Source organism: Odontesthes bonariensis, chromosome 22, assembly GCF_027942865.1.
Source record: "Odontesthes bonariensis isolate fOdoBon6 chromosome 22, fOdoBon6.hap1, whole genome shotgun sequence".
In the NCBI taxonomy this organism is placed as follows: Eukaryota; Metazoa; Chordata; class Actinopteri; order Atheriniformes; family Atherinopsidae; genus Odontesthes; species Odontesthes bonariensis.
Genome location: NC_134527.1, coordinates 883,340 through 903,941, shown reverse-complemented (window position 1 = coordinate 903,941; position 20,602 = coordinate 883,340). Strand labels below are relative to the sequence as shown.

Below are 20,602 nucleotides of genomic sequence, written 5' to 3'. Positions count from 1 at the left end.
AAGAGTTAATCTTACATTGAGGTCTCTTTTTATATACCTTTAACTTCGACTGGATCCTTACCCTAAGGTCACAGGACTACACGCCTAACCCTAAATTGAGCTTTCCATGCCACAATTTGGAAAATTAATTTGAATAATTTGAATTTGCAGTTTTAACAAAAGACTTAAGACGCTGTACGGTGGTGTGGTGGTCAGCAGCGTCTCCCCACAGCAGAAGGTTCCTGGTTAGAATCCCAGTTGGTTCCTTCTCATGTTCTCCCTGTTTATGCGTGGGTTGTCTCTAGGTACTCCGGCTTCCTCCCACCGCCCAAAAACATCACCAAACCCTGCGATAGGATCATCAGTCCAATTCCCCCATTACCAAACCCTGAGTTAGATTAGGCAGGTATAGAAATTGATCGGTGGATGGTTGGGTTTTAAATTTATTAGGTTAATAAAGCTATGGCAGCTGCAGAAAACATGTTTTTGTCCTGTAATACTTCTACAAACAGATGTTTCTTGAATAAAGTTCAGCAGAAGCTCGAACAGACTGAAAGCAGCTGATGATCCAGTGAAGACGCTCTGAGCAAACTGAGTTCATGAAACAGATTTTATTCAGGATTCACAGAAAACTGCATCAAGCAGGAGATCATGTGGAAGAACAGAATATAGTGAATTTTAAATCATCAGGTACAACATAAAAGGATGCAAATGTTTCCACTCTGACAAATTTAAACTGGTTATTTCATTATGAGCACTAGTGGTGGAGTTTAACCCAAATACAGTATTCAGAGGTGTTATGAGTTTTTATTCGATACAAATATGTCATCACTGTAATTACTTTCAAGGCAAACAATATACAAGCAGCCCAAAAACCATCCATCAGACAGAAATAAACAGTAGATTTCCTCATAATTCTGTTGTGCTTTTCACTATATAAGCTGCAAGCTCTTCTGACAGAGGATAAGATACTAAAACAATATAACCCGCTCTGTTCCTCCCACTTTACCTAAATGTGAAGTCTGCGCCCTGTATAAGCCGGCTGTATCACCCTGATTTTATTATCTTGTTAATAGTGTGATGTTTAATGGTATATTAACACAATACTTACAAAACTCATCAGTGAAATATCATATATGAAAAAAGTGGATCCAGTCGGGATCCTGATAAATCATGTTTATTGCTGGGTTCATGAAAAAAAAGAATATTAGATTATTAGAACAAGAAAATTTCTTCAGAAATTTTGATGGGTGCCAATCTACTGCCCGCCCTATCAACAAACCCTTTAGTTCAGTTAAAGTTGAAAGTCTCCAGTCACATAAACTTTGAATGAGGTCTCTGTGATGTTGTATGGCTGAGTTATGAGAACTCCAAAATAGGTCAGTTTTTGGCATTTTTGGCTGGTTAAGTGCTTTTCAATCGATTTTCCCATTGAATTTTAGGCCTCTGCAAGAACCATAATTCCTAAGACAGGTCTGCTGTAGACAGCGATGTCATTTTTATCAAGGTCCTGTTATATACAGCTTTTATGGCATTTTGAAAAAGGCCTCAGTAAGTGCTTTTCAATGCATTTTCCCATTGCATTGTGGGTATTTTCAAACTTCCCCAACGTATCAGTTTAAACACAGCCCTTTTACAGACAGCCGTTCCACTTCCTATTCGCCCCATTATAAAAAATTTGGCTGCAGTTCAGTTGATTTTCTCTGGGGGCGCTGGCGAGCGAGTGCAGAATGACCATTTTCCATAGGGCTGGCGCTAATAACTCAAAAAATGTCCCCGCTAGCGACTGAAACCTGAAAATATTACTGTGATTTCTGACAGCGGGATGTAGATTTATATCAAAAGTACAATAACCTGGGAGTTATATCTTTCTGTTTTCTTACAGGTCTGGCATTTGCGAGTCAGTCTCCGCTAGCATTTTGCTAACGGAATCTGATGAACGCACGGCAGATTACGACCGGCTGCTTTACGGCACTCGTCCACTGTGCCAGAGTGCTAACCTGGTGCTGCTAACAACAACCAAAGCTAAACCAGAGGCTAGTCAGAGAGTATGTAAAAGGGATGTGCTGAAATCTGTAACTATTTGAGCTAACACCTCTCTGCTAGCTCAGCGCTAGGACTGACCATGCCGTAAAGTGATGCCACATGCCTGACGTCACTCGTGAGGCAATACTGACAATAAATGTGTATTTTAAAAAGATCTAGCGAGTCTAAAAAATCAAACCAAGTGCCGTTTGAAAGGATAATTTATCCTTCCTTTAGGAAAATGAAAATAAAAAAATATAAAAAATTCTATCGAAAGCAATGGCTGGATCTAATGTGGATTTCATAGTACCACCATAGAGTTCGGCGTGCTCTGCACTGCTTCGTTGGCGCCCCTAGAGTGCAGTACCACCCGGAAATAGCCGCCAGTTTTCCCTCTCCTCATAATAGAGACTCTCTGGTTTAAAGGAGAAAAGTGGATCAGATTTATAACATGAAGCTGTTATAACAGGGCAGCCATCTTGGCTCTGCCCTCATAAGCAGCCTTAGAACAGAGCAGGCTAACAAGGCGTTGCCCCGGTAACAGGAGCAGGTGCGGCTCGTTGCCCCGGTAACAGGAGCAGGTGCGGCTCGTCTGTGTCTCTGACATGTACCATGGCTTCTTAAAATTGCCCTATAATTTTGACTGCACTCGACCCAACAAACGGTCACTGTTCGAAAAGGAAAAGTCATATCCGAATAATTCTTGAACCGTCAGCGCCCCAAGAGACGGCAGAATTCAGCGGTGTAATTTTCATTCGGCTACTCTGTGTAGCTCGCTTTTTATGGCAGTTTTAAAATAATTTTTCACGTTGAAATTTATGATTTCAGGCGTTTATAATGGGCGGAATGTCAGCTGGAGGGCCGACTCTCTGCGCTCAGAGGTGATTTGTGAGGAATCTGTGAGGCAAAGCTCAATAAGTGTGACTTTTTGGGAAAGAGGACAAAAATACCTACGTTTTGAAGTAAAATTTGTCCAGATTGGGCAGATATTTCGGACATGAGAGATATTTGTTCGAGGAATTGTAGCAGTATCGAATTTAGAGTGAGAAACAGAGTGGGAGAGACACCTCAGCTGAGATATAGTCTTCCTAAAACGTAAACTGCCGTTGTGTCAAAGCTGTTTAATGTATCAACAAACCCTTTAGTTCAGTTAAAGCCGAGAGTCTCCTGTCACATATAAACTTTGAATGAGGTCTGTGTGATGCTGTATGGCTGAGTTATAAGGCCTCTAAAATAGGGCATTTTCGGGCTTGTTGAGCCTCGTTAAGTGGTTTTCAATGCATTTTCCCATCCACAATTTTCCCACTTTTTCCCATTTTGCCGGAATTCCTTTCGACTAATGAGAGCCAGGAATAGCACACCAATCGAGGTCGTTGCGCACGCAGCGGTGTGCTTTTTATGCCGGTCGGACCATCGGTACTAGACTAGTAGAAAATTGGGCAGAAGAAATTCTGTACAAACCTAAACTTAGAATGTATTGTTTGATAAAGTCTGTCTACCATCCAGAGCACTATGTCAACCTGAACCTTAGCAGAGCGCAGAGGTCTGTTTGTGCCCAATTGAGAAGTGGTATGTTGCCTCTGGCGGTTGAAACTGGACGTTTCCATGCAATCCCAGAGGAGAACAGAAAGTTTCACCTATGTGACTTAAATGAGGTGGAAAATGAGATGCATTTTGTGTTTTCCTTTTTACCATGAAGTTAGACTTAAGCTTTTCCTTAAATTGACCTTGGAATGTCATGATTTATTTTCTATGTCTAATGAGTGCAGACTTACATATTTGTTTGGCGAGAAGGTGTTTTATTTAGCCCAATATATGTTGGAAGCTTACCAACAACGCAGGAGAGCGCTTTGTTTGAGTGGGGTTGTTGTTTACTGAGGACTGTGTACGCTGGTTTATCAATTATGAAGATGTTCTTTTGACTGTTGCTTTTTGTTGCTTGAGGTGTGTCTTGTAAGCCCATGCGGGCTGGGCACCTTTTTAGTGTATGACACCGTTTAATAAAATAAACAAAACAAAAAAACAGTAGAGCACCAAAATTCATGATGGAAACGGGAAAATAATAAGAGCCTGGCAACTGAGTAATGTTTGTCTAATGCCTTCGGCATTGGCACCCATAATTAAAATGACTGAAGAACACTTAATATTCTGAATTTGAAGTGGAACAAAGCACAAAACTGAACTTTGAATAAAAACTTAAAATACAAATACCTTGTGCTCTGCACACCTATAAAAAAGGAATCAATCAAATAAATTAATTTCTTCAAAACCACTGAAGTATGATCCAAACTAATCTGGGTTTAAAAGTGGACACTCTAGAGAAACGGCTCTGTTGGCTGTGACAGAAGCCTGAAAAGAAGCCAGAGCGACAGCTAAGTCCACCTCGCCACAGGGGTACCCCAAGGTTCAGTGCTGGGACCTCTTCTCTTTGCCATATCCACCACCTCACTGGGCCAGATCATCCAATCACATGGCTTCTCATACCAATGGTATGCTGACGAGACCCAGCTCTATCTGTCATTCCCACCTGACGACCACACGGTCTCAGCACCAATCTCAGACTGACATATCAACATGGATGAAAGCCCATCACCTCCAACTGAGCCTCTATAAAACTGAGCTGCTTGTCGATCCAGCCAAACCAACAATACACCACAGCATCTGCATCCCTATCCTCCATCACAGGCAGCTAGAAACTTGGGTGAACTATTGAAAGAAGCACATTTACATAATTGATCTGAAAAATATACACAAATAAAAGTAGATCAAATGTACTATGAGTAAATATGTCAATTATTTAGTTTTTTTGTGGCAAAATTTAAGAAGAAAAACAGTAAAAAACTAAAAATATTTGAAGATAAAAGTTTCCCCTCCTATAGTAGTAACGCCACAGTGTCGTGATAGAAAACAAATCCAAAATAATGTTTACTGTGAGGTGAACACAAAATAAAGAATAACTTTACATGATCATGATGAATCACTTAACTTCTGGCTGGCAGGGCTGAATGCTGAAGCTTTTCCCACAAATCACTGAGTAAATATTCCTTATTGACCAAAATCAGTGGAAAATATTCTGATTGACCCTTGATAAATATTTACAACTCAAAACCTGCAAAATGAGCCAGAAATGTACACATTTTAGGCAAAGATGTCTGTTCAAACTGACTTGCTCCATTACTTATTTTTTGGGTTTAATCAGTTTTAAAATGTGTTTCCCAGCCCTTTTTAGGAAGGCTTTTGTTGTTTCTATGTCGCTCTCTGAGGAACTGGCTACTTTCTCCACTCTTCTCTTCATCTCCTCCAGTTTCTGGACCTTCTCTGTGTCTCCTCCTTCCTTCATCTTCTCAATCAGGAAGTCGTAGTGGATATAAACTGACAGAGAATCCACATTCAGAGCGATCTGCTCCAGTTTGACAACATGTTGGAAGGCTTTATCCAGCAGCTGACGTCTCTCTGCTGTCAGTTGGTTCTTTTCCTTTTCAAGATTCTCTAAGAGGGTCCTCTTGTTTTCACGTTCGGCTTTGTTCCCTTCATACTTTTGTTTCATATCGTTGAAGGTTTTCTGAACTTTCCTCGTCTTAGTCACATATTTCTTTTGTTCCTTCACATGATCTGATGCAGGACACTTCCCGGTACACACAGTGCAGCGGCCTCTCTTCATGACCTCACAGCGTTCAGGTTTCCAGGCCATCGTGCATCCAGGATAGTGACAGTTCTCCTCACAGACGTTACAGGTGACTGCGCCACCATAAAACCCCAACTGCATCCCATCATCAATAGGTTCTTTATCTTTGTAGACCTCATCGACTTCGAAAGTAAACTTCTCGTTCTTCTTCATCTCTTCTTGATGTTCCTTCAGACCTTCTTGGATCTGTCTGATTTCTTTCTGTTTCAGTTCAGTCAGTTTTATTCTATCTTTCAGGTTTTGGAGGCAGGCCGTCAATCTGACACGTTCATTCAGAACATCCACAGTTGTTTTCAGTGTCTGTGACTGAGATCTTTGCAAGAAGTTTGACAGATGGCCAATTTGTTCATTTGTAGAATACCATGAATCTTTAGAAGCAGCCTTTTCTTTCTCTGTTGTACCTCGTTGTGTCTTCTGATTGTTATCAAACAGGAAGTGAACGGGCTGATTCTTCTCATTTCTGGAACTTTTAATCTTTGCAGCTTCAAGAGCTTGAAGAGCATTTCCAGGTGTTCTTCCATCTGAGTGTGTGATGAGAGCTACAATGTTTTCCTCTACGTCTTTTCCAAACAGAGACATCACTGAATCAAAGATGTACATCAGTCGGTCACTCAGTCGATTCTCAGTCGCCTTCAGCACCAGACCCACTGCATGAACTTCATGAACTCCATCCTCTGATCGAAACAAGTCGAATAATCTCTGACCGACCACGGCATCTTCTTCAGGGCCTCTGGTGCTTCCATATCCAGGAGTATCGATGATGGTCAGAGAGTAGGGCAGAGTTTTCTCTTCTAAACCAAAGATCTGGTACACGATCACATCTGATGTCTGACTTTCTGACTGACTTCTTTTCTCCTCCTCTACAGTCTGAAACCAGACTTCATCCTCCCACTCCACTCCCAGGGTGTAGTTCACCAGAGCATCAATCAGAGTAGATTTTCCTGCTCCTGTTTCACCAACAAGTAAGACGGTTTTATTTGGCTTCTTCACATCTTTTTCACCAACAGTTATTCTTGTCAGAGTTCCAAACATCTCTTTCTTTGTTCTCAGCTGGTGGACAGAAGGAGGTCCTGGTCTGATCTGAATGCTTTCAGATGTTAAGTCTTCATAATTTGATGAAATGCTTCTCATCCTGCATAGAAAAATACAAGTTTTCCTCAGTACGTTTTTCAGGACCGTGTACAGATTCCTTTATATGTGCACATTTTAAAACATTGAAAGCTGAGTCTGACATCGTATCAAATCAGGAAGTTTTTATTGTTCAGTTGAAGCGATCTTTTTTCCTCGATGTAACGATAGAGACAGATACTGTCCTCGCTGAGTCTGGTTCTCTGTAAGATTTCTTCCTTCGAGAAAGAAGATTTGTCTGCAGTAAGCTCCTGTCTACAACAGAAAGGGTAACTACCTGTTTGAAACATTGAGCTAAGCTTCCTTTTAACAGAAATAAACTCAGACTCAGTGAGGGCAGTAATCTGGACCTGGTTGGAGGTCAGGGCAAAGGGGCTTGTAAAACAAAGCAGGTTCAACAGGTTTTCTTCTGGTTATTTGGTTTAATTAACTCTAAAAATACAAGGCTGGTTATCAACTCTGTGAGTCAGGTTTCTGACTACGGATGTGTGCAGAGGTGACATGAGCTGACCAATCAAAATCATTGAAAGTATCAGCTGCTGCAGACAGCAATAAGCAAGGGTAATTATCCTTGGATATATCGCGGTGAATGAATGGAATCATAGGCACAAAGCGTGTTATATGTGTCATAGGTGGCGCTGTACCCATTTCATCCATCCATCCATGGAAACCCAGACGTCCCTGTCCCCGGCCACTTCCCCAAGCTCTTCTGGGGGGACCCCGAGGTGTTCCCAGGCCAGCCGAGAGACATAGTCTCTCCAACGTGTCCTGGGTCTTCCCCGGGGCCTCCTCCCAGTGGGACGGGCCCGGAACACCTCACCAGAACATCCTAACCAGATGCCCCAGGAGGCATCCTAACCAGAGGCCACAGGAGGCATCCTAACCAGATGCCCCAGGAGGCATCCTAACCAGATGCCCCAGGAGGCGTCCTAACCGGATGCCCCAGGAGGCATCCTAACCGGATGCCCCAGGAGACATCCTAACCAGATGCCCGAGCCACCTCATCTGACTCCTCTGGATGCGGAGGAGCAGCGGTTCTACTCCGAGCCCCTCCCGGATGACCGAGCTTCTCACCCTATCTCTAAGGGAGAGCCCAGACACCCTGCGGAGGAAACTCATTTCGGCCGCTTTTATTCTCGACCTCGTTCTTTCGGTCACTACCCACAGCTCGTGACCATAGGTGAGGGTAGGAACACAGACTGACCGGTAAATCGAGAGCTTGGCCTTCTGGCTCAGCTCCTTCTTCACCACGACGGGCCGGTGCAGAGCCCGCATCACTGCAGACGCCGCACCGATCCGTCTGTCAACCTCCTGCTCCATTCGTCCCTCACTCGTGAACAAGACCCCGAGATACTTGAACTCCTCCATTTGGGGAAGGATCTCATTCCCGACCCGGAGAGAGCATTCCACCCTTTTCCGGCCAAAGACCACGGTCTCGGATTTGGAGGTGCTGATGGTCATCCCAGCCGCTTCACACTCGGCTGTGAACCGCTCCAGTGAGAGCTGAAGGTCACGACCTGACGACACCAACAGAACCACATCATCTGCAAAAAGCAGAGACCCGATTCTGAGGTCACCAAAACGGACCCCCTCAACGCCCTGGCTGCGCCAAGAAATTCTGTCCATAAAAATTATGAACAGAATCGGTGACAAAGGGCAGCCCTGACGGAGTCCAACCCTCACTGGAAACATGTCCGACTTACTGCCGGCAATGCGGACCAAACTCTGACACCGGTCATACAGAGACCGAACAGCCCATATCAAGGAGTCCGGCACTCCATACTCCCGGAGCACCCCCCACAAGAGTCCCCGAGGGACACGGTCGAACGCCTTCTTCAAGTCCACAAAACACATGTAGACCGGTTGGGCGAACTCCCATGCTCCCTCCAGGATCCTGCGGAGGGTATAGAGCTGGTCCACTGTTCCACGGCCAGGACGAAAACCACACTGCACCTCCTGAATCCCAGATTTGACTATCCGGCGGATCCTCCTCTCCAGTACCCCCGAATAGACCTTACCAGGGAGGCTGAGGAGTGTGATCCCCCTATAGTTGGAACACACCCTCCGGTCCCCCTTTTTAAAGAGGGGGACCACCACCCCGATCTGCCAGTCCAGAGGCACTGCCCCCGATGTCCACGCGATGCTGCAGAGGCGTGTGAACCAACACAGCCCTACAGCATCCAGAGCCTTGAGGAACTCAGGACGGACCTCATCCACCCCCGGGGCCACCGAGGAGCTTTTTGACCACCTCGGCAACCTCAGCCCCAGAAATGGGAGGTCCCACGTCCGAGCTCCCCGACTCTGCTTCCTCATCGGAAGGCGTGTCGGTAGGATTGAGGAGGCCCTCGAAGTATTCCCCCCACCGACTCACGACGTCCCTAGTTGAGGTCAGCAGAGCCCCGCCCTCACCATACACGGTGTTGACAGTTTTTGCCTCAGCAACCGCCGAAGCCGCGTTCCGCTTGGCCTGTCGGTACCATCAGCCGCTTCCAGAGTCCCACTGGCCAAAAAAGCCCGATAGGACTCCTTCCCTCACCACTGCCGTCCACCAGCGGGTTCGGGGATTGCCGCTACGACAGGCACCGACCACCTTGCGGCCACAGCTCCGGTCGGCCGCCTCAACAATGGAGGCACGGAACATGGCCCATTCGGGCTCAATGTCCCCCACCTCCCTCGGGACATGGTTGAAGCTCTGCCGGAGGTGGGAGTTGAAACTCCTCCTTACAGGGGATTCCGCCAGCCGTTCCCAGCAGACCCTCACAATACGTTTGGGCCTGCCAGGTCTGACCGGCTTCCTCCCCCACCAGCGGAGCCAACTCACCACCAGGTGGTGATCAGTTGAAGCTCCGCCCCTCTCTTCACCCGAGTGTCCAGGACATACGGCCGCAAGTCCGACGATACGACCACAAAGACGATCATCGAGCTGCGGCCCAGGGTGTCCTGGTGCCAAGTGCACATATGGACACCCTTATGCCTGAACATGGTGTTCGTTATGGACAGTCCATGATGAGCACAGAAGTCCAACAACAAAACACCACTCTGATTCAGATCGGGGGGGCCGTTCCTCCCAATCAGCCCCTCCAGGTCTCACTGTCATTGCCCACATGAGCATTGAAGTCCCCCAGCAGGACGAGGGAGTCTCCCGGAGGAGCACTCTCCAGTGCCTCCTCCAGGAGACTCTATTTAGCTCCATAGTGGAGTGCTCGCTGATGAATATCACATGAAAGGGGAAAAAACGGCTTTCATGATGAAGCAGTAGTTGTGATTTAAATTTTAAATGTGAACACATTTTTCCTGGGTTTTTACATAAAACTGAATATCTTGAGCAGCTTTTAAACATTTGAATAACTTACTTGTGCTTCAGAGCTGCTCTGGTTTCATCATCCATCTGCTTGTCTAGCTCCTCCAGTTCCTGCAACTTTTCTTTATCTCCTTTTTCTTTCATCTTCTCAATCAGGAAGTCCAGAAGGACAGAAGTGGACACTGAGTCCACATTCAGAGCAACCTGCTTCAGTCTGACAACATGTTGGTAGGCTTCATTCAGCAGCTGAGACTCCTCTGCTGTCACTTCATTATGAGGCTGAGACTTCTCTGCTGTCACTTCATTATGAGGCTGAGACTTCTCTGCTGTCACTTCATTATGAGGCTGAGACTTCTCTGCTGTCACTTCATTATGAGGCTGAGACTTCTCTGCTGTCACTTCATTATGAGGCTGAGACTTCTCTGCTGTCACTTCATTATGAGGCTGAGACTTCTCTGCTGTCACTTTATTCTGAGGCTGAGACTGCTCTGCTCTCACTTCATTATGAGGCTGAGACTTCTCTGCTGTCACTTCATTATGAGGCTGAGACTTCTCTGCTGTCACTTTATTCTGAGGCTGAGACTGCTCTGCTCTCACTTTATTCTGAGGCTGAGACTGCTCTGCTGTCACTTCATTATGAGGCTGAGACTTCTCTGCTGTCACTTTATTCTGAGGCTGAGACTGCTCTGCTGTCACTTTATTCTGAGGCTGAGACTGCTCTGCTGTCACTTTATTCTGAGGCTGAGACTTCTCTGCTGTCACTTTATTCTGAGGCTGAGACTGCTCTGCTCTCACTTTATTCTGAGGCTGAGACTTCTCTGCTGTCACTTTATTCTGAGGCTGAGACTGCTCTGCTCTCACTTTATTCTGAGGCTGAGACTGCTCTGCTGTCAGTTTATTCTGAGGCTGAGACTGCTCTGCTGTCACTTCATTATGAGGCTGAGACTTCTCTGCTGTCACTTTATTCTGAGGCTGAGACTGCTCTGCTGTCACTTCATTATGAGGCTGAGACTTCTCTGCTGTCACTTTATTCTGAGGCTGAGACTTCTCTGCTCTCAGTTCATTCTGAGGCTGAGACTTCTCTGCTGTCACTTCATTCAGTATTTGAGGATGTTCAGTTCTCTGAGCTTTTCTTGTTCTGATCACATATTTATGGTTTTCTTTTACATGATCTGATGCAGGACACTTCCCAGAACATGAAGTACAGAATCCATCTTTCATGACCTCACAGTGTTGTGGATTCAAGGCCATCGTGCACCCAGGATAGTGACAGTTCTCCTTACACTTCTTACAGCAGACTGCTGCTTCAAAGCCAAGCTTGCACACCTCAGCTCTGATAGGTTTTACATCTTTGTACACCTCCAGATCTTCCCGGGCCTGTCTGATATCTCTCTGCTTTAATTCATTGAACCTGATTCTCTCCTGCAGGTTTTGGATGCAGGCCGTCAGTCTGATGCACTCTTTCTGCACTTCAGATGCTACCGCCTGCTGTTGAGGTGAAGACTTCTCCAGAAAGGTTTTGAACTGACCCATTCCTCTACTTGTTACTCTCCAAGCATTCTGCAGATATATCTCTGTGTCCTCTGTCCGTTCTTCATGCTGACAGTTATCAAACAGGAAGTGAACGGGCTGATTCTTCTCATTTCTGGAACTTTTAATCTTTGCAGCTTCAAGAGCTTGAAGAGCATTTTTAGGTCTTCTTCCATCTGAGTGTGTGATGAGAGCTACAATGTTTTTCTGCAGGTCTTTTCCAAACAGAGACATCACTGAATCTAAGATGTACATCAGTCGCTCACTCAGTCGATTCTCAGTCGCCTTCAGCACCAGACCCACTGCATGAACTTCATGAACTCCATTCTTTGATCGAACCAAGTCAAATAATCTTTCCCTTACAATGAAATCCCGCTGGGTCCCTTTAGTGCTTCCATATCCAGGAGTATCGATGATGGTCAGAGAGTAGGGCAGAGTTTTCCCTTCTAAACCAAAGATCTGGTACACGATCACATCTGATGTCTGACTTTCTGACTGACTTCTTCCCTTTGCCTCCTCTACAATCTGAAACCAGACTTCATCCTCCCACTCCACTCCCAGGGTGTAGTTCACCAGAGCATCAATCAGAGTAGATTTTCCTGCTCCTGTTTCACCAACAAGTAAGATGGTTTTATTTGGCTTCTTCACATCTTTTTCACCAACAATCATTCTTGTCAGAGTTCCAAACATCTCTTTCTCTGTTTTCAGCTGGTAGAAAGAAGGAGGTCCAAGATCAGGAGGTCCTGGTCTGATCTGAACACTGTTGGAGATGATGTCCTTAAACTTTGATGAAATATCTGTTGTCCTGTGGAAAATGTAAACAATTTGTTAAAAGTTTTTTTTGTCACAGTTTGATGTCACAAACAGGAATTATTAGGATAAATATTTTGTTGTTAGGAGACAGAGTTAAGCCTGGTTTATAGTCGGTAACGCAAGACGCAAAGCAAGACGCAAGAAGAAACGCAAGCCCTTGCGCGGTTGCAAGCCCCCCGTTGCGAGCTTGCGTGTGTCACCTCAATTTTCTAAACTTCACGCAAGAAAAGACGCAAGCCTACTACTTGATATTTCAATTTAGTTGATATTTCAATTAATAACCATTCTCATATCTCGCTACTTTTGTGTATTCTCGTTTGGTTTGACAGACATTACATAAAGAAAGCATACAACACAACCTGTTGATTATATATATGGATATAGATATATGAACTATTTATTAAAACGATATGACCAAAGATATGAACCTTAAAACAAACAGATGCGTTGAATATGGGTGATTATATACAACACTTAGTGAATGGAAAATAAAATATGGGGAATGGAACCGGATTTACTCAAATAGTTTAGGTTGGCTTACTATTGGAATCTAAAGACTGACATCTTGGATTCATTCATCATTCTAACAGTGAAAGTCTGGAGACACCCATCTAACCGTCTGTAAGAGAAAAAACAGGTCGACCTTACTGTACTGAAGTCCTGTTTAGTCAACTCTGAACACAGCAGGTGGTAGCCACACAGGGTCCGAGGGGATTTCTCTGGGTTCCGCTCTCAGGGCCTTCCTTGGTGGTGGATGACTTCAGCGGACTTTGCGGTTGCCTGGACGGTCTCTTCTTTTCCACCGGGAAACGGGGACTGGCTGGTGTCGAGGACTTCACCGCACAGAATGATAAAATCGTCCAAGTGTCAGAGTTGGTCGGTTGCTGATTACTCTGATGAGGTGAACTTAGGTTCACAGAATGTTGACAAAAAGTTGCTTGGCGCTGGCTTTCTTGGTAGGAAAACTATGTGATGGCTTGCAGCAGCGGAGGTTAAAACGTGCGACGTAAAAAGAACATGGATGACGATGGACGAACAAAAACACAGAAAGCGTGCATCTTTAGACTACTTCATTCTGTTTCTATCTTTGTTCGGGTTTTCTTCTTCTTCCTCATCTTTCTATCCTGTCTTAGTCTTTTCATCTTCTTCTGCATCGTTCATCCTCTCCGCATCATTCTAAATAAATCAGATCTTCTGAAAACTTCTTCTTCATTCCATTATCTTCTGTCTCGTTTCTCTGGCTCATGGATGTATTGGTTTACTCCATGGTTTACTCTTTCTGCTCTCTCATGTTTCAAAGGGAAGAGTCCAAAGTACATAAAACTGATTTTGGATCGCGGGTTCCGTGGTTTGACTCGCGGAGGCGGGCGTGAGGTAGGCTTAAACTACACTTTCAGCCAATGATATGCCTGAAACTGTTGTGGCGTCTGCCTGGGTGTATTTGGTTTTTTTATTGGTTTTTAACAGAAACACTAAATATACATTTTGCCATCATGTCAGTAACAAAGATAGATAAAATACAGTAAAATATTACCATCCATCTATCCTAAGCAGGCAACTCTTCCAGTTAACTGCCCCCCATCTGCCCCCACACTGCAAACAGGCACCCTCCTCATATTGTTCTGTATACATACACATCTCCCATTGATGTAGTCCAAGTCACATCGGCCACCCACAGAGTAAACAGTGATACATAAAGCAGACTTAAAATAATTAAATATGGTCGTATGTAACTGCAAGAAAAGACCCTTACAGATTCATATCAGATGGGCGGGGCCATTGTACGGAAGACTGGCCCCTCATCACGAGCTGAGTCAACTCGTCAGGTAGATAGTTGAGTAGAGGAGCCCACATTTGATTAAAGTAGCTCTCATTACCCTTCACAACTGCACTAAGTCTTTCATGGGGGAGGACCCGGAATATTTCCCTATACCATAAGGTGACAGTAGGTGATTTAACTTTGATCCAGTTAATTAAAACACATTTTCTGGCCAATAGTGGTAATTTGTTGCATAGTTTGAACTTCAAACGGGTTAGAGTTGCCTGCTTTGAGGGGAGGCCGGGGATGAAGACGCCAGGGTCCCTCCTCACCTTGAAAGATTCCTGTGAGATCGTACCCCAAAATCTTTTTATCAGTTTACATTGCCAGAAGTAATGGTAATATGTTCCTACCCCTCTATGGCACCTGTTACACAGAGGTTAAACCTAAATGCCAACCTTTGCGCAGAAAAGAACGTACACACGACCTACGCATGTTTTTCGTCTTACGCAAGTTTGATAAATGAGGGCCACTGAATTTGGACTGCAGTTGTTGGAAAGTCATTAATATCCTATTGTCGTATAGGTCTCCAATCACACGCGCCCCATTGCCATGCCACATGTCAAAAATGTTGGGAAGGAGACCTGGGGGGAAATCCTGGTCGTGTTCGGCAGGCCCAAGCCTCCCCTGTCTGAAGGAAGCTGTAATGTTTTCATTTTCTGTCTGGGCCTCTTGCCATACCATATGAATGTAGAAAATCCCCACTCTATATCAAGAGCAACCTTCTTGGGTAGCATTTGTAGGGATATAATAACCTGGGGAATACATTAATTTTGATTAGGCTAATGCGCCCATATGAGATAAGGGTAGATCGTGCCATCTATCTAGGTCCTTCTTCATTTTTCCTGCCATGGGGGGAAATTTAAGCTTCCATAGCTCTGTCAGATCTGGTGAGAATTTTATCCCCAGATAGGTGAAGCCTGTAGGAGACTATTTGAAGGGACAGTTGGCAAGTGAAGCCAGATCAGATGAACTACCCAATGGCATGGCCTCTGATTTGCCATAGTTTATCTTGTAGCCTGTGAAGGAACTGAACTCCTGAATAATAGAGTGAATGGTTCGTATCGATATGTCAGGCTTTGTCAGGAACAACAGAATGTCATCAGCATAAAGTGCAATTTTATGGGTTGTCCCCCCACCGTCACCCCATGCACATCTTTGTGTTGTCTAATAGAGGCTCAAGTGCTAGCGCAAAGAGCAACGGAGACAGAGGACAACCTTGTCTCGTCCCCCTACACAGTGGAAAAGGCGACGACTGTATGCCATTAGTTACAACGCAGGCCTGTGGAGAGTATCTTAATCCATTTAAGAAATTCCCCTCCCAACCCAAACCTCCCCAGTGCATCAAATAAATATTCCTACTCTACCCTGTCAAACGCCTTTTCAGCATCTAAAGATACAGCAAGTCCTCTATGATTTGTTTGGCTTGTGTACTGTATAATGTTCAACAGTCTCCTCACATTAGTGAGGGAGAGCCTGTTCTGTATAAATCCGGTTTGGACGGGATTTATTAGAGACGACAGGAACTTTTCCAGTCTTGTTTTTAATTCTTTTTCAGACATTGTTTAACAGTTGCATTACTGCATATACTGTCCAGTTTACTGACTCTGTGTGGATTTAACTATTCAATACTACAGACCACTAGGGGGCAATGTGGTTCCATAGGCAGGTTAGTCATTTTTAAGCATGCATATTACTTCGTCATATTTCCAGGTACGACCATGAAAAGAGTCTTAAAATGCAACTCGTGATTTCGCTGAGAACCTGAAAGAACTTGTACAAAGATATCAAACACATTTAATACAGTTTTAAGAATCGTCTGAAAGTAAATCTGAGTATAGTTTTTTTCCGATTTTCTCCTAAGAGGGTTCTTTGTTTGTTCATCTTAAGTTGTTAATGCATCTCACAAAGGTTTATGGTATAGGTCGGTTGTAAATTAGGCGATCAGTCTTTTTCTTTGTGTAGACTTCCCACATCTGGTCCCTACCCAGAAAATTATTTATCAGTGTTTATATGCTTTTTTTTTCCTTTTTTTTAATGCCATGGAAGTGACTGGAACACCTGAATTTAATTATTTGGATGTGTGTGTGAACACTTTGGGCAATTTAGTGTTTAGTTTTTTCAAATCTTGTTGTTATGGGTGCCAATGCCGAAGGCATTAGACACACATATTACTCTGTTGCCAGACTCTTATTCTTCCATTTCCGTGAATTTCGGCACACTACTAGCACCGATGGTCCGACCGGCATAAAAAGCACACCGCTGCATGCGCAACGACCTCGATCGGTGTGCTATTACATTTGGCTCTCATTAGGCGAAAGGAATTCCGGCAAAATGGGAAAAAGTGGGAAAATTGTGGACGGGAAAATGCATTGAAAATGAGAAAATAATATCCCGGGTTCTGTGCTCCTTGGGGGCTGTTGGTGGCCTGGGTCTGGGGGCCCCTCTCAGCCTGCTTCTGATTGCTGGGGGGGTGGGGATTGTGGCCCTATACACTGATATTTAAGCATGGTTATTATGTGGGACCATATATGTGTATTGCATGTTCATGCACACACACACACACACACACACACACACACACTGCCCAGTAGCATGCTCACTAAGCAGTTGTTGTGCTGTCCTGTGGTTTAAGGTCACCTGTGTATTATATGAGATTGCTGCTGCTTATGTTTTCTTGTTGGTTTGTTTGTGTGTTTGTTCTCTGCTTGTCTGCTTACAGGTGCTCCTGGTGCTTCTAAGGCTGGATTCCCCACAAAAGCCGTGAATCGTCTTCAGTTTTGTTTTTACAGGTGTAGCAGCTGGTTTTCTGATTTTTCATTGTTTTTTATGTTTGTCTCTTCATGTTTCTGTTCCTTTTTTCTCTTCTTCGCTCTCCCTCTCTCTCTGTCCCCTGGTCCGGTTCGGCACTATTATCACATCATGTTAAAAACAAATCTGTGCGTACGAACGGTTGTTGCATGAGGCCCATTGTTTCCCATCAGTGATACATATCTGTGAGGACTAACAGGTTTTGGGTCTGTCTTCAACCCTCTATACCACAACCCATCTGTGCAGAGGTCAGGGCAGAAAAACATTGAACGCTGTATCTTATCAAGCTGTGGTGCCATATTTCCAGTCGTGTTAAACACAGGGGCACCCCATATTTGCAGCCGGGTTTGGGTAACAGGAGGTTATTTGGCCCGTTGGCCTGCGTTTTTACTCTCAATAGAAAATAAATGTGTTGCATCAGAATGAACATTACATGATTTTTCAATCTCCCTTCAGTACTTATTTGTTTTAAGTGGGTACTCACTGTGTTGCCATGGTGATGCCTCTTAGATTGCTGATGGTATCTGGATAAAACAGATAAATCAGAAAACAGAAGCAATCTTTTATGAAAAAGGCTTAAACTATCACTAATTCTACAAAATATCAGTTCAATCTGAAACACACTGATAAGTTTTATAATATCTGAAATACTCACAGCTGCAGGTTTGTGCAGAGCCAGTGAAAAGTTTAGGAAGGTGTGTCCAAACTTTTGACTGGTCCTAGACCTTTAATCCCTGTTAATCTGAAGCAATCCTCAGTTTCAGATTAACTTCTACTGTTTATGTGTTAATCCTCACGGAGAAATGTAATAAAGAGATAATTATCATAATTATTAACAATGTTTATGTTTTATGCAGTTCCTTTATATGCACTGAACAGATTATTTGGATTATTATTGTTGGTGCAAAGTATAGTTCTGTGTAAAGACTTTATACTTTAATTATATTGTAAAAGCTAATTTATTCTTTCTATGTATCAAAACTATATACATTGTAATGTATAATGTATAATTGTAATGTAATGTAAATACATCATATCCTCATCATCATCTTCTGGCTCATGGGACATGAACTGGCTGAAAAACCTAGAAATCCTGTTTAATTTTCATTATATTTATCCTTATGTCTTCTCTTTGGGCACGAACACAAACTACATTTAATTTAGAATAATCTTACCCTCTGCTGTTGGCTTCAAGAGGCTCTGTGGCGTTCAGGAAGAACAAATAGCATCAGGAATCGGAGTTAATGAGTTTTATTCTTCAATAAGGGGATGGACACTGGTCACATGATCTCAGAGAAACTTTTCCTAGAACTCCGCCTCCATTTAGTCTTCATGCTGCAGTATTTCTTTTAGAAAAAGAACAACAGACATCAGGACATAGAAGCAATTCTGCAGATAAATCCATAAATAAAAATGTAATTCTAACTTAATTTAGCTGTAGACAACATCGCCCAAGTTTGAAGCAGCTGTTATTCTGCAGCAAAAGCCACATTTTACATGTCAAAAACTCACGTTATGTCAAAGAATGAAGAGCCCATCAGATAATAAAAGTGTAAATTCATGCTGCACCCTGTGAGGGAGGAGTTACGGATTCATTTCTGTATGTTTAAGTGCTGCTTTTTAACTTCTCTGGACTGGTTCAGTCAGTGTGGAAAATCCCAGGGAGGAAGTAAATGTGGCCCTCGCGTGCGACAGATTGAATGTTTTCAGAATGTTTTCATACCAGGATCTCAGACAGCGATGGAGAGCCCAACAACACACACTCATGGAAAAAAGTAGATAAACAGCTTGAACTGTATTAATGAACTCACCTGAACATTACAACAGTGTCCTGACCCGACACCCCGAAGCGATTGTTGCCACCCAAGATCCTATAGTCTGTCATACAATTTTTAAGCATCGCCTCCCGTATGATGAGCAGGCCAGACAGATTACTTCTCCTGAGGTTTTTCAATACATTCATAATATGAGAAAGGAACATGACCAACTGCGACGAGATGTGCAATGTCATCCCCTCATTCTCAAGACTTCCCCCGAGCAACAGAAAAGGGTGAGAAGCTCCCTCTACCTCAACATTCAACTGCTGGTTCACAGTCGCAGCAACTCTATCAAGATCAACACACTCCATGTCCTACATCTGGTGCTGTTTCCAGTCAGCTTACGGACAGTCACCACCCTTATCGCAGCGCTACAATCAGGGGAAGTCTGGGGAACGGGCAGGTTTAATTTAATTTAAGCCCTCCAAAGAAATGCCTCCCGGCACCATTACTGACCCACAGTCAAACCGGTCATGCTGGAGGATGTTGCAGGCAGCAGACTGTTCCCCACGGCGTCCCCAGACTCTGTCCTGATAATAAACATCATCAACCTGTGGATGATCCCTGCTCTCAAGCTGTCTGATTGTAGCGCTGCGATAAGGGTGGTGACTGTCCGTAAGCTGACTGGAAACAGCACCAGATGTAGGGCATGGAGTGTGTTGATCTTGATAGAGTTGCTACGACTGTGAACCAGCAGTTGAATGTTGAGGTAGAGGGAGCTTCTCGCCCTTTACTGTTGCTCGGGGGAAGTCTTGAGATTGAGGGGATGACTCGCCGGAAGATGACGGTGACTGTGCTGCGCCCCGACTGTGAAACCCTGCTCTCTTCAGACTGTGAGTTAGCTCCTCGATCAGGCCTGGCTGACTGTCCTGTAGGTGTAAAGATTTATCACTGACTGGCACCTGTGGGACACTTTCATGCGGTTGTGGGTCCTCGTGACCTCTGATTGGCACCAGGCTGGCGTGCACAGGTGTGGGTGAAGTCTCATCCTCAGGCAGTCTGGACCGTAACGTGGAGTGCTGTGGAGCTAGTACAGGAGAGCCAGAAATGACTTCTGTAAGGCATTGCACATCTCGTCGCAGTTGGTCATGTTCCTTTCTCATATTATGAATGTATTGAAAAACCTCAGGAGAAGTAATCTGTCTGGCCTGCTCATCATACGGGAGGCGATGCTTAAAAATTGTATGACAGACTATAGGATCTTGGGTGGCAACAATCGCTTCGGGGTGTCGGGTCAGGACACTGTTGTAATGTTCAGGTGAGTTCATTAATACAGTTCAAGCTGTTTATCTACTTTTTTCCATGAGTGTGTGTTGTTGGGCTCTCCATCGCTGTCTGAGATCCTGGTATGAAAACATTCTGAAAACATTCAATCTGTCGCACGCGAGGCCACATTTACTTCCTCCCTGGGATTTTCCACACTGACTGAACCAGTCCAGAGAAGTTAAAAAGCAGCACTTAAACATACAGAAATGAATCCGTAACTCCTCCCTCACAGGGTGCAGCATGAATTCACACTTTTATTATCTGATGGGCTCTTCATTCTTTGACATAACGTGAGTTTTTGACATGTAAAATGTGGCTTTTGCTGCAGAATAACAGCTGCTTCAAACTTGGGCGATGTTGTCTACAGCTAAATTAAGTTAGAATTACATTTTTATTTATGGATTTATCTGCAGAATTGCTTCTATGTC

At 44.2% G+C, this 20,602-nt stretch overlaps 1 protein-coding gene across 7 annotated transcripts in view; it reads right to left on the bottom strand.

Annotated features, from left to right (window-relative positions):
• Nucleotides 1-571: 571 nt before the first annotated feature.
• Nucleotides 572-20,602, bottom strand: part of LOC142373323 (uncharacterized) — a 62,365-nt gene continuing 42,334 nt past the window's right edge. For 5 of the 7 annotated variants that reach the window (XM_075456523.1, XM_075456527.1, XM_075456528.1 and 2 more), the window contains 4 exons: nt 18,267-18,426; nt 17,576-17,615; nt 10,171-12,453; nt 572-6,821 (listed from right to left, as the gene is read on the bottom strand). In XM_075456523.1, the coding sequence (XP_075312638.1) occupies nt 5,183-6,821; nt 10,171-12,453; nt 17,576-17,586 (3,933 nt within the window). In that variant the 5' untranslated portion in view covers nt 17,587-17,615; nt 18,267-18,426 and the 3' untranslated portion in view covers nt 572-5,182. Of the gene's footprint in view, nt 6,822-10,170; nt 12,454-17,575; nt 17,616-17,746; nt 17,884-18,266; nt 18,427-20,602 lie in introns of all 7 variants that reach the window. The other 2 variants (XM_075456526.1, XM_075456525.1) reach the window with 2 other exon arrangements.